General features: G+C 45.7%; 1 protein-coding gene across 1 annotated transcript in view; it reads left to right on the plus strand.

Moving 5' to 3' along the window:
- The first annotated feature begins 689 nt into the window (after positions 1-689).
- Positions 690-12,573, plus strand: part of PIK3R1 (phosphoinositide-3-kinase regulatory subunit 1) — a 46,336-nt gene continuing 34,452 nt past the window's right edge. The window contains exon 1 of the mRNA XM_066602819.1: positions 690-1,243. Within this exon, the coding sequence (XP_066458916.1) occupies positions 910-1,243 (334 nt within the window). The 5' untranslated portion in view covers positions 690-909. The remainder of the gene's footprint in view (positions 1,244-12,573) is intronic.

The following is a 12,573-nucleotide window of genomic DNA, read 5'->3' on the forward strand; positions in this document are numbered from 1 at the left end:
CTAGGATGGCGTTCCACCATGAAATAGCGTTACGGTTTTATGATATTCTGTAACTGAATTCTAGAATCCAATAATAAGATTTTCCAACACATTAATGTATTCGGGTGCCGATCAAACACTTCTGGTCTCTGGATGCATTTGATCAGTGGCGATAGAGGGCACGGTATCACGCCCCGATGGGATTTGGACAGACTACGTAGCACGTACGGAGATTCGCACTCTTCTCATTCCCCGTAATTGTATTTATTTGAAACAATTCAAAACAAAAGTTGCATAATTATGAACTACAATGGTTTAATGTAGAATGGCCATTGCATCAGCTGCGCTTCTTGCCTGCGGAGAACACCCCCCTACTCCACCCATCATCTCTGTTCTTATAGAACTTCCCCCCCTTTTCAGAGTGTATGGGGGTCATTAACTACTAGCAGAGACTTTCACACTTGTCCGTGCAGCAAAGCGACGAAATCTTCCCTGGTAAACCCTCACGCACATGGCAACAAGCCTCCTGCCCATTAAAAAAATGGCTCCCGCACCCCGCCTCTCCCGTGACGTCAACTATACATCCAACCAATCAGGCGTCCGCTTTAGAACTCTTGAATGACAGATGTGTAAAGAAGGACGAGGTGCGGCGCATGCGCGCTGTGCTTACTGACAGCATCTGTCCACCCCGCCCACCCAGCTGCCTGCGTCTCCCTCGCCCAGCGCTGTGAGCGGCTCCTGTGTGTGTCTGAGGCGTCGAGGAAGGAAGGAAGACTGAGAAGAGGGAGGAAGACAGAGAAATGAGAGCCAGCTCCGGCGCTTCCGACTCCAGGCAGTCCCCGGGCACCGTGTGAGCGCCGAGCCGGCTCCTCACCTCACAGAACACTCCGCTTGTGGCTTCTTGTGCACAGACCCCGCAGCGGCAGCATCATGAGCGCGGAGGGATATCAGTACCGGGCCCTGTTCCCGTACAAAAAGGAGAGGGAAGAGGACATGGAGCTGCGGGTGGGGGACGTCCTCACCGTCAACAGGGGGTCCCTGCTGGCCCTGGGCTGTGGAGAGGGCAACGAGGCCAGACCGGAGCAGATCGGCTGGCTCAACGGCTTCAACGAGAACACGGGGGAGAGGGGCGACTTCCCGGGCACCTACGTGGAGTATATCGGGCGGAAGAAGATCAGTCCTCCCACCCCTAAACCGCGGCCACCGAGACCCCTGCCCGTGGCCCCCGGAGCCGCCCGCGGAGAGGCGGGGGCAGAAGCACAGGGTGAGAAGTGCTGAATGCAGACCCCCTACTTCCCCAATGTCTGTCCTGCCTGCGGAGCTGTCACGGTGCTGCGGCCTTACGGGGGTGATGCACAAATGGCACTGAAAGTAGCTGTAGAGGCCCCAAAAAGTGCACGGTTAACCCTTCCAGTGCTAGTTTGCTTTTGAATCAATGCACTAAAACCCCCCAAAAGTGCAAAATTAACTCCTCAGTTGCTACTTTGCATCCATATAGATGCACTACTAACCCCAGAAGCGCCATATTTACCCTTTTTTATGTTGCTACTTTGCATCCGTATTGCACTTTTTGAGTTGTTGCTGCATCCATACTGCTATTAATCCTTCTTTTTACTAGTTTGCATTCATATAGCTGCACTAGAAGCCCAAAAAGTGCAAGACTGACACCTCTGTTGCTAGTTTGCATCCGTAGTGTACTTCTTGGGTTATTGGCCCATCTATCTTAACCCTTCCATTGCTAGTTTGCATCCATAGAGATGCACTGAAAAAACTCCAAAAGTGCAAGATGAAAACCTTCCTATTACTAGATTGTATTCTGATTGCACTGCATCTGTATGAACGCAAGCTAGAAACAGAAGGGTTAATCTTGCACTTTTTGAGTTCTCCGTGCATCTATATGGTTGCAAACTAGGAAAAAGTGCAAGACTTAACCCTTCTATTACTAGCTCGTATTCATATTGCACTGTCTTATTAGTGTATCTATATCAATGCAAACTGGAAACGGAAGGGTTAATGTTGCACTTTTTTTTTTTTAATGCCAACTTTTTATTGCTAGCTTGCATCTGCCTATAGGTGCACTAGAAGGGTTAATATCACTATTTGTGGTTGCAGTATGAGTTTGACTTATGAGAAGGATTTGTAGAACTTTTTTTTTTTTTTCTTGTTTTTTTTTTTTTTTTTAGCCATTGGCTGATATTTTGTTTTATCGCTCCTGGTATTGAGCTGCGATGGAATTTCGGCATTATTTATATTACCTCCTTCTTTGTTACCCTGTGTCAGTCAGAATAGTGCTGCATGCTGGTGCTTGTAGTTCCCTACAGGTTGCATTGCTGATTGCTGCAGTTCTGCGCTGCCATCGCTGACTGGTTACTGTTGGGTAACCGGCCATCAAGTTGATACAATTTGTAGCAAGTGTTTACAAACACGGTGAAATGTATCCGTTGCAGGAGTGTGACTAAGTGCAAGCGGAGAATGCCACTAATAACTTGTCACAGGACTCTTGCAGGCCTGGGGTCTGTGCGTTTACCATCAGCCCCTCCTGCAAATGCTTGCTTGCTTCCATCGCTTTATCTGGGTCCTCTGCAGCCTTTCCTGGGAGCCATGCTGCTGCCTTCATTGTTCTAGGCGTTCTTGAGTCCAAGTTGACTGTGAAGGTTTGGAATTTGCAGCTTGTGCACAAAGGAGCCCGGTTCCTGTCATTGACTATTGATTTTTCTTCCTCTTTCCTGTGCTGTGCGTCGATCTGCTTTGTGTGGAGGACAATAGGCGAGGACTAGATGTGTACCAGAGCGGATTGCATGGAAGTGCTTTGGGTTTGTAGTCAGTCCATCACCTGCGACTTGAAGGGGCTCACTATTAAACCCTATAGGGCCTTATTTTAGCACCCAGATCTGCATGCACCATTTAGGGTGCCGAGAACTGTTCTCTGCATGATCAGGGATCCATCTGAGGGCCGGCCCTTATAGAATGCACGGCTTACATGATTAAACTTTCCAGTTCCACGCTACAAGTATCTGCCATGTTTGTTTGCAGGAGATCTAAATATTTGTGAATTCCTTTCTAACTTTAGATTCTTTTTTTTTTCTTCCTCCTGTAGCGTTTTGCTATTAGGACTGTTTGTTACATTGTATCATGTTTTATTTATTGTGTTGCCATTGATGTTTGTTGTCTTTAGTGTTCTCTTATTGGTTCTTGCTGTGATGGCTACACAATTCTTGCCTTTTGCTACAGTCCCTGGCTGTCAGAATTGCATCAGATAATGAATTCTAGCAGATGTGGTGCTGCAGGGTGTAGTTTCTTCACTTTATATTAGTTTTTTTTTTTTTTAAATATATATCTTTGCATTATTATTCACCTATTCTGTATGCTTATAAATCATATACAATGTGGCCAGAAAAAGGAATGCAGTGAAGTTGCTTTTTGAGATGCAAGTGCCATCTACTGGCCTGGAATATATCAGAGCTGCACTAGTTCAAGTCTGTTGCAATGTCCCTGTTACACCATTTTTTTTTCTTTTAGATAGTTTTTAGGATTTTTTTAAATTTTTGCTTACCTGTGGTGTTTGGATACAGCCACTGCCGGAAGCAAAGGGCTACCTTGGTTTAGATACAACTGTGTAAAGTTTGTGTTGGGATTGATTCTTGGTGGTGGTTGTGCATGTAAAGAGAAAAGACTATTATAGTTGTGTGTTTTTAAAAGAGTATCGAGATAGATAGATAGATATATATCTCAATTTTTTTTTTTAATTTTTTTTTGCCCAAGTAAGGGTCTGCTCACATCTGCATTGGAGATTCCATTAGGAACGTCTGTCACTGAACTAAGCTCAAAAATGGGCCACTATAGTGCTTTGTCCTGTAATATACGGAAGCTGGCCGGAAACCAAACCATTATAGTGAACAGGGCCGTTTGGTTTGATCAGAAACAAATCCTTTTAGCCAATGGGTGCCGTTTTCTTGCTTTACCAAATAGGAAAAAAAAACGGAACCTCTACCCCCAGGGTGCTGATGTGAGCAAGCCCTAAAGTGGTAAGGCCATGTGCATTGACATGCATTAACTTGTCCTAGCTCTCTTCTGCGGTCTAGGCAAGAATAGGACATGCAATGAGTTTTTGTGTGTTTTTAAAACACAAAGTATTGGTCCGTGTGAAAAAAATGTCAAAGTGCATGCCCCCGTAGCCCTATAATGGGGTGTGTGTCTGTGGATTAACACAGACCTCACACGGACCCAAATATATGGGGGCCCAAGGGTGTGATCGTTGTGGTGCAAAGCCATGGCTTTTCCGTGGCAGAGCATGCTCTAGGGCTGCAAATCTGCTGCGTTTCTACCTTCTGCTGCAGATATTCTCCACTTTGACTCAATCTAGTTTAACACTTATATTGGACTGTACATTGTTGCAGAATCCCGGCTCGCGTTCCGTTGCTGAAATCCTGCGGCGTGTGAACTCGCCCATAGAAACATTGCTTCTAGAGCGGATGGAGGTGATTCGTGGACACACCGAACACCAGCATCATGGGACTGCGTGTGGCCATAGGGTCCGTGCAAGCTGCTTTGCTCAGAGAGGACCCATCGTCACTTCTAATGTCTGTTTAGTAAATATCTGCCTTCTTATGATGTAACCACTTTTGGAGCATCTTTTCTTGTAGCTCTGTGTTGTTCCTTCCAGAAATCTTACTCAATTGACAACAGGGTGCTACAATCCTCCTTGTCGGAGGGGTGTGTCCTTACATAATCTGCACTGATTGGACAGTATCAGGCTATTGAGCCCGCCCCCTAAATTGGTAATACCCAGCTGGTAATGTAATGGCAGGACAATACTTATAACTATTATGGGACATGCCGGTAGTGACTTAACACCGACATGTCGGAGCGCTGACTGGTCATCGTTAAGGCTCTGTGCAGACTTGTTTTGCTTTGGCATATGCTGCCCTGATTTAACAGAAGGGTGATCCAGCCTCCTCCTTATTGCTTAAAGGGACTGTCTCACCATGCTAAGCCCTTCTTACCCTGAAGCTAACCTGCTGCTCAGGTGATCGCCATGGGTCACACTTGAGGGAAAATGTAGTGTTACATGCCAGGCATTCATATAAATGGTGACTTGGAAGGACCATGTGTGGGCTGGGCCCTTCAGTGCCACCATATATGTGGCCATATGGAAAGGGTGGTTTTCCTGAGATCTCACTTATGTCTTCTACACAGTGTAAAGAAATCCATATGCATTAAGGTATTTTTGCAAGTTATCCAAGTGATTGCTTAAAAGAGCCATTATGGTCGACTGTCATCCCATGTAAACACAAGACCCGACGGGGCAAGTGGGAAAGAATCTACTACTTGTTGGAGTCACTTAGTTTAAAACAAGGCCCATTTGAACAGGCAGGCATTCCTCTATAGAGGTGGGCAGCTGTAATATCTCGGGCGCGCTCTACCTGCTGGGGGTGAGTCTGAGAATGGCCGTCATTCACATGCTATTTCTGTGGTTAAATCCAATGTGTTGTCTGCATCGTATGCAAGGTCATGCCAACGAGTTTTTCTTGTATGGGAGGTGGCATCTGTATGGCACAGGTATTTCTTTGGGATGTATCGCAGTGTGCTAAGAACACTTCTCGGTGGTCGTCTTTGTGATTCACGGCGATATATAACCCACGTCTATGCTTCGCCGCACACACCAGACCCTCGTAAGTGCCCACGTGGCATGATCCCAAGCTGTTAAATTATAACATGGCCCAGATCCCTCCCGCTGCTGTGTAAGTTGCCTGTAATGAAGCGCTATCCACCTTTTACACGCTGAATACTTGCGCTGCCAAATCACAGATGAGCCCTTAACAGGCGTTAATGGGGATAAGAGCCGATGGGACAGGCGTTAAATTGCTCGTTCTCGTAATCCGTATGCTTTCTATGTACTGTAATCAAGACGTACTTGTAGATTGATTCTGCTTGCAAGTCGCCCAGTAAATATTTTCTCAACCGCTAATGATTGATCCCTTTTAATTGCCCGAACTGCATTCTAACCTGCGCCGCTCACCTATACTTTACATGGCGTGATGAGGTTTGATTTCTGACACTTAATCTCCAGTAATCTCTGCACAGACTATGATATCATACTTGGCACGTTAGTAGTGTCTTATTGCCGAGATGTTTGGTTAGGGTAATGACTTGCTTCTTGGAAGATCACGGGAGCCTTTAAGTCAACAAGAGCGAGAGAACCACCGGTTGCATCATGTACTCCTTGGCCGGGCATCCATTGAACTAATGTCCCCGGCACCTCGCTCTGCCAGGTGACACATTGGCCATTGCTTTTTTTTTTCTTACCCTTCACAAATATTCCTCAAAGTCTTCTTTGGCGTCTTTACTGAAATGTTGCAATTTCTCAGTTTTTTTGTTTTTTTTCCCTACAATTTTATAATATTTTTTAATATAAGCATGTTAATTAAAGACCAGCGTTCTATTTCATCATTAAAATGAGGAGCTGCTGACACGCCATGTAAATAGAAGCAGATGTGAGTCCCAGCCCTTCTGGCGATGTTATCAGAATAGGTTATCCAAGTTTATCGGAGCCAACAACCTAAAGGCAGAGCGTTTTCGAACTCGCTGCGTATATAGGTTTTTGCCAGGCTGTGACTTATTAGCTGTCAGAGCATGCTGGGAGTAATAGTTTAAAGGGGTTGTCCAGCTGCTGGTGGAGAATCTTTTAGGATAGACCATCATTAGCAGATTGGCAGAGGTCTGCTGCTCAGGACCCCCGTTGATCTTCTGTTTGCTGGGCTGCTGCTCTCAGGTGGGGAGCTGATTTCTCTGGGAAGCAGACCGCTCCATTTCTACTGCAGTCACCAGGCTTGGTATTTCAGGCATTGAGTTGAATGGGAACTGGGGCTGTAATAACTAATCTTGACCTTTGCAGTGGGAATGGAGCTGTCTGCTTCCTTCAGAAATCAGCTCAGTACATGAGTGCATCAGCCCAGTAAAAGGACAGTTGCTGGAGTTTTCAGGCAGCAAATCGCCACTGATCTACTGGTGATGGCCTTTTCACAGGATGTTCATAACTGGCCAACTTTGAGCATTGGAGAGGTACAGGTTAGAATCCACTGATGATTGTCGATGCTGAAATGCATTGCAATCAATTGGGAATTGTGCCTATTGCAGTCCGGTTATTGCACGCCCCATGACATTGGCATTTGGGGTTGCAGTGATTAGTTCTCGGTGTTCTATCTTGCTGACCAACGTCCTGTGTGGTCTTGATTGGCCCTGTTACAATCTAAAGGAATATCTACCCATTACGCACATAAAGGTGCTTTCGGAGACTTCGAGGTGGATGGCCTATCCTTAGGATAGTTCATCAATAGCAGATTTGTGAAAGGTTGGATTCCTAGCTGCTTGGTGCTGCAGCCTCTTCATTGTACATTGGGAAGAGTGCTGCACACTTTGTAGTGGCTGTGCCTGGTATTGCAGCTGAGTCCCATTCATGTAAATGGGACCGATTTTTGCTCAAAGACCAGTGGATGTGATGTCCCAAGAGGGTTCAGAGCTTCCTTCAGAAAGTTATATGCTGGTAGGTTAACCATATCTAAGTCTTGGAAGGCTCCTTAAGTATGGGCAGGGAACCTGTATTTCAGTGCAGTTATTACATGGGAAGCAGATGAATATGAATTGGCCTTTGAGAAGATGCCAGGGGCCGAGAACCAGTTGTTAGGCCGATATACAGGAAGCAGACGTGTGTAACTGCTGCATGGAAGTACTGAAATAAAGGCTTGCTGTCCATGGTACAGATCATCCATCGCCTCTCGACGTGATCCATGAAATAAAAGTTCTGGAGTATCTTGGAACTCTTATATTGTACCATTCCTCTGTTATTCCTCCTGGGAGCTTATGAATAAATTGACATCTAGGCGTTACCATTCCCAAAGGGGTGTGTCCCTAAACAGTCTAGCACTGATTGTACAGCAATGGACTGTGCAGGGACACACTTCCAACGGATAAAACCTGTGTGTCAATTTATTCATACGTTTCCAGGAGGAATGACAGAGGCGCATCACAGCCCTAGATAAGACAAGTATGTACAATAACAAGTTCCAATGGGGGGATAGATATATATATACACATACCCTATTGGATTGTACTGTATGTGTTATATGACTTGCAATGAGCAGCAGCTGTGTGGTACTACAAGTGTCAGCACTGCCCTTATGTAAGGTGACTGCGGGTGGTTTTGGAGTAGTGATGGCGTATCCTCCTGCCGATGAGTGTTGGTGCTTTGGAGGGGTTAGGCTGTAGTTACACGGCTGAGGACGTGCGAGTTATGTGTGACCGTGAAACACAGAGAACTCGCTTGTTGTAGTCATTCGCAGTGATGCGAGATCGAAAGAAATGGCAGCAGGTCGTATTTTTGTGCAAGTCTTGCAATGTGATGTGTCCTGTCCAGCCCTGTCCAGCCCTTGCCTGCTCCCTCCCATCTGAGGGATGACAACGGACAAGTGTGGGGTGCTGTCCTTGGCTGGAACTGGTAATTACAATCCAGCACTTTAGCAAAATTAAAAGTGCAACCTGCTGATTTTTTTTTTTTTACTAATGAGTGTAGTAGTTGTGACTTGTGCTCAGCGCTGTGCGGTCTACATAAAGAACAGTACTTGGTCTCCCAGCATGCACTGCTCTGCAGGCATTGTCCCCCGCCGGCTCCCACAGTGTAAGCTGCAGGGTAATCTGACTCTGGAGCGAGCCTGTCTGAGCCGGTGCGATCCTGCTGCAGACACTCAGGAAATGGATGAGCCGCTCGCACAATGATGCAAGGCCGCTTCCACTGCCAGCTGCTGCTCTGTAGCTCAATCTGCTGCTTTCTGCTTTTTAGCTTTCTGGATTGAGTACATTTGCAAGATATTTGGGAAAAATTCCTCCCGGGAAGTCGTTTGTACCACTGCAGAGGGGTCGCCTTTCTGGAAACCTGTTGTCCAGCATTAGCCCATCTCACCAAGCCTGATGAACGGGTTTAATTCTGTGCACATCGGCCCTTTATCATTGTAGTGAAGTGTCCGGTTGTCTGTCTGACGCTGCTGCGGCCCGGCCTTGCCGAGGGCTTCTTCACTGGAGCATATGCGCAAAACCGCTTGCCGCAGCGCAACATATTTGCACATAAATGAGATTGGATGAGAAACATTTGCGCACGAGTCTGCATGTAGTACTGTACTTTGTGCACGCAGGGAGAACACGCTCGCACTCTCACACTTTCTGTGGATTAAAGGGCTTTTAGCCTAATGAGGTTCAGATGTTTTTTTTTTCCTTTTTTTTTTTTTTTTTTCAGAGGTTTTGCACAGTTTTATGCATCCCTTTACGTATTTGCGCACATCCCATAGACTTCTATGGGGCCTCTGCCATGCAGGACAGCCACAGTCCATGGATCACCGCTGCCCTGCTTCTGGGGGGGGGGGGGGGGGTTAAAACCGCTCTTGTAATCTTTTATATAACACTTCTTGTAATGTTTTCACCCTTTTTATGGCTGTCACTAATAAAGTGAAACAGCCCTGTCAACGCTGGCAGGCTCCGGATAACCGATGGTTACGTGCCCACTATAATTTTTTTTTTTTTTGCCTTGTGAAAGGACCTTTAAAAAGGTCCTTATAGGCTTACACAAGTCACTCCACAGCAGGAAAACCAAAAGGAAAGAAATTGCAGTAAAACCCAAGTCGCACACGCATGAAACTTTGTTCGTTGTGAGGAAAAAGTCGCAAACTGTGCCGAAAGTTAGATTTTCAGCGATGGTCGCGTCCTGCTGTGTTGCAACGCGACACCATTGACACTCAGTAGACGCAACATTGCATGTGACACTTGTCGCTGTGTAACCCTAGCCTTACACCACCTGATGGTGAGCATTGATCAGCGAGATTGGCACTCCTTTAACTGGCCTCCCCACCGGCCAAGTCAGAATGGATGATGGATCCTACATACACTTGTTGGTCCCCATACAGTTTTGTCATTGTTGGCAGCACATCCACTGTTTACACAGAGGATATACTGATGAGTATAGCGATATTTTTTTTTTTTTTTTTGTGTGTGATGGTGATGCAGCTTTACATGGACAGTGGTCAGACAAACAGTCATTCTTACGAACGTTCTTGCTTGATCATGGAATTCAATGGGAGCTGTGCCGGCAATTGCCAACCAGACCAGCCTCACTGCCAGCAAACAGCTGATCGCCACGATCAACGATTGATCACCCATCCTCAGTGTAGGTCGCCTATAGTAAAGTTTTAGAAAACCCCTGTAATGATTATTCTACCGATTCTATGTGACTGCTTCCCTGGTCCCTAGCTAGTCTTTCCTTACCAGACTACAGAGATGTAACATGCCCCCCCCCCCGCAGCCAATAACCGACTAGCGATGGTATGTCAACGCCACTTGGGTCACCTCAACGGCCGGGGATTGGCTGCAGCAGTCACATGCCATGTCAACACCACTGGTGACTGAAGATCGGCGGGGCAAGCATCGGCATGGGAGCGGATCGGAACTAACAAGGTGTGTATTATGCCTTTTTGTTGTTTTAGACCATTCAAAGCTGTTCAAAAATGTATGGGAAACCCCTTTAAAGCAAACCTCATGGACCGGTTCCAAGCGGATGGAATTTACGGGACCTGTTAATAGCCCCTCTAAAACAGCACCCATGATGCCAGTTTGAACAGGATCCAAATTCCACAACCCAAGAGATGAAAGACGTTTATTATAGTCACTATAAATACTGAAATATTAACAAAAGTCTTCAGGCCTAAGAAAGGAGACTTAATTTGGAGGAGAATGCAGTCACGCTGTGACCGGCTCCGTTCCTGGACCTTCATCGGTGTATTATTATACCGTAGACTGTGACCTGAGATGCCTACCGTAAGCGTTGTCATCCCGTGAGAAATTGCTTATTAGTTACTATATCTGGAGAGCGTTGACCTTCTCCTCGTTGCACATTTAAGACCATATCTCCTCCTCCAGGCCAAAATGTTACTTGGAACATAAAGTGGTTATTGTTCTGGGTCGATGGGAAGTTTAGGAATTGCCTTAAGATTTTTTTTTTTTTTTTGCTAAGGAGGTTTAATTTTTGCTAAATCCTGATAGTTACTGGGATGGCTTTGGGAAGCGGTGCCTTCTTGGAGGGGACCCTCTGTTGGGAACTACAATACAAAGCCTTTCCAAATGTAATTCGGCTGACAGGTCCTCCTTAAGAAGATTATATGGCTAAACCGTAACCAATAGAGAATGATTGACCATGGCTGGCTGGAAAATACATCGTGTTATGTTGGTTCTTCTGCTGCAGGAATATTCCAACCACAATCGTCATTCTCCAGAGCAGGGACTTCTAGATTGACCTCCATGTAAAGCCAAACCAGATGGCGGTAGTACAGGTGGTCAAGGAATCAATCACATATGTTCGCCTGGTTTTGGCTGGAATCCATAGTGTCAATCTATAGGACTTGTTTAGAAAAGATCTGAGTCATTCCTCCTCGGAGTCTCCAGGACTCGTGCAAATTATAGGCGTTACGGTAGAAATGAATGCTAATGTGCTGTATATAAGAAAGTGCTGACACCGATCCGTAATTGAAGCATGATGTATTATCTTATCTACGTCAGCACCGGTGGAAGGTTATGTGCACCAATTTGTAGAGATCAGTCATCGCTAAATCCTATTAGCCCTCATTTTCTACAGTCTTTATGCAATGAATGGCATTATATGGACCTCAGATGTGTCTAGAGATCTGCATTACGGTTTACATATATGAAAATGTGCAAATATACCGCGCAGTCATCTATTTCTCAGGCTAGGTTCACAATATGTAGTATACAGGGCCATGGATATGGGAATGCCACATGGACAGATCCTGTGCTTCACCATGCTGAGTGTATATATATTATGGACCCATGAAGCACCGCTTGATGTGCTTGCCGTAGTTTGCATAGTGGTGTTATCAGTAAGAGAAAGCAAGTAATCTTGTAGATATACTTTTTAATAGCTAACAAAAATACATGATGTTACATGATGTCCACTGATGAGGGCTGTGAAAGTTTTATGGCCTCAAAATTGGTGTTAGGGGGTCACCAGGCCAGTGTGTTATCTCTGCTCCAGATTTCTCATATTCTCCACTGATGCAAAAAGGCCCCTCTGAGGTTCATTCCCTTTTTTGAGAGTACCCAGGATGGTTATAGAGTTGTGTTCACAAATTCTTCTGTGACGCTGAGACTTGAAATTACCTTTTAATATGGTTACTTTCATAAATTCTATGTTGTGTCCGTGACTAGAAAAATGATCCGCCACTGTAATTCGGTCTTTCTTTAGTTTTTGCCATAGTTTGGGCGCAGTAGTGCTATTTGCTCGGTGTAAATGGAGCTGAAGGAGCCCCATTAGGCTTGCAAAAAAAAAGGCCATTGAGGCTCATTCCAGGCAGAAGATCTGCCAGTGTAAAGGCACACTCCGGTCACTGTTTTACGGCACTCATACTCATTAGCTTGGCCCAATGTTCATGTGTTTAGGGAGGTAAGCCATGGCCAAACAGCTTTGGTGGCGGCTTATCTTTCAGGGACCACAAGGATGTGGTATTTCGATACACCATCCCTGAGCCGCCCCAATACACA

This window comes from Eleutherodactylus coqui, chromosome 5 (genome assembly GCF_035609145.1).
Source record: "Eleutherodactylus coqui strain aEleCoq1 chromosome 5, aEleCoq1.hap1, whole genome shotgun sequence".
NCBI classification, from domain to species: Eukaryota; Metazoa; Chordata; class Amphibia; order Anura; family Eleutherodactylidae; genus Eleutherodactylus; species Eleutherodactylus coqui.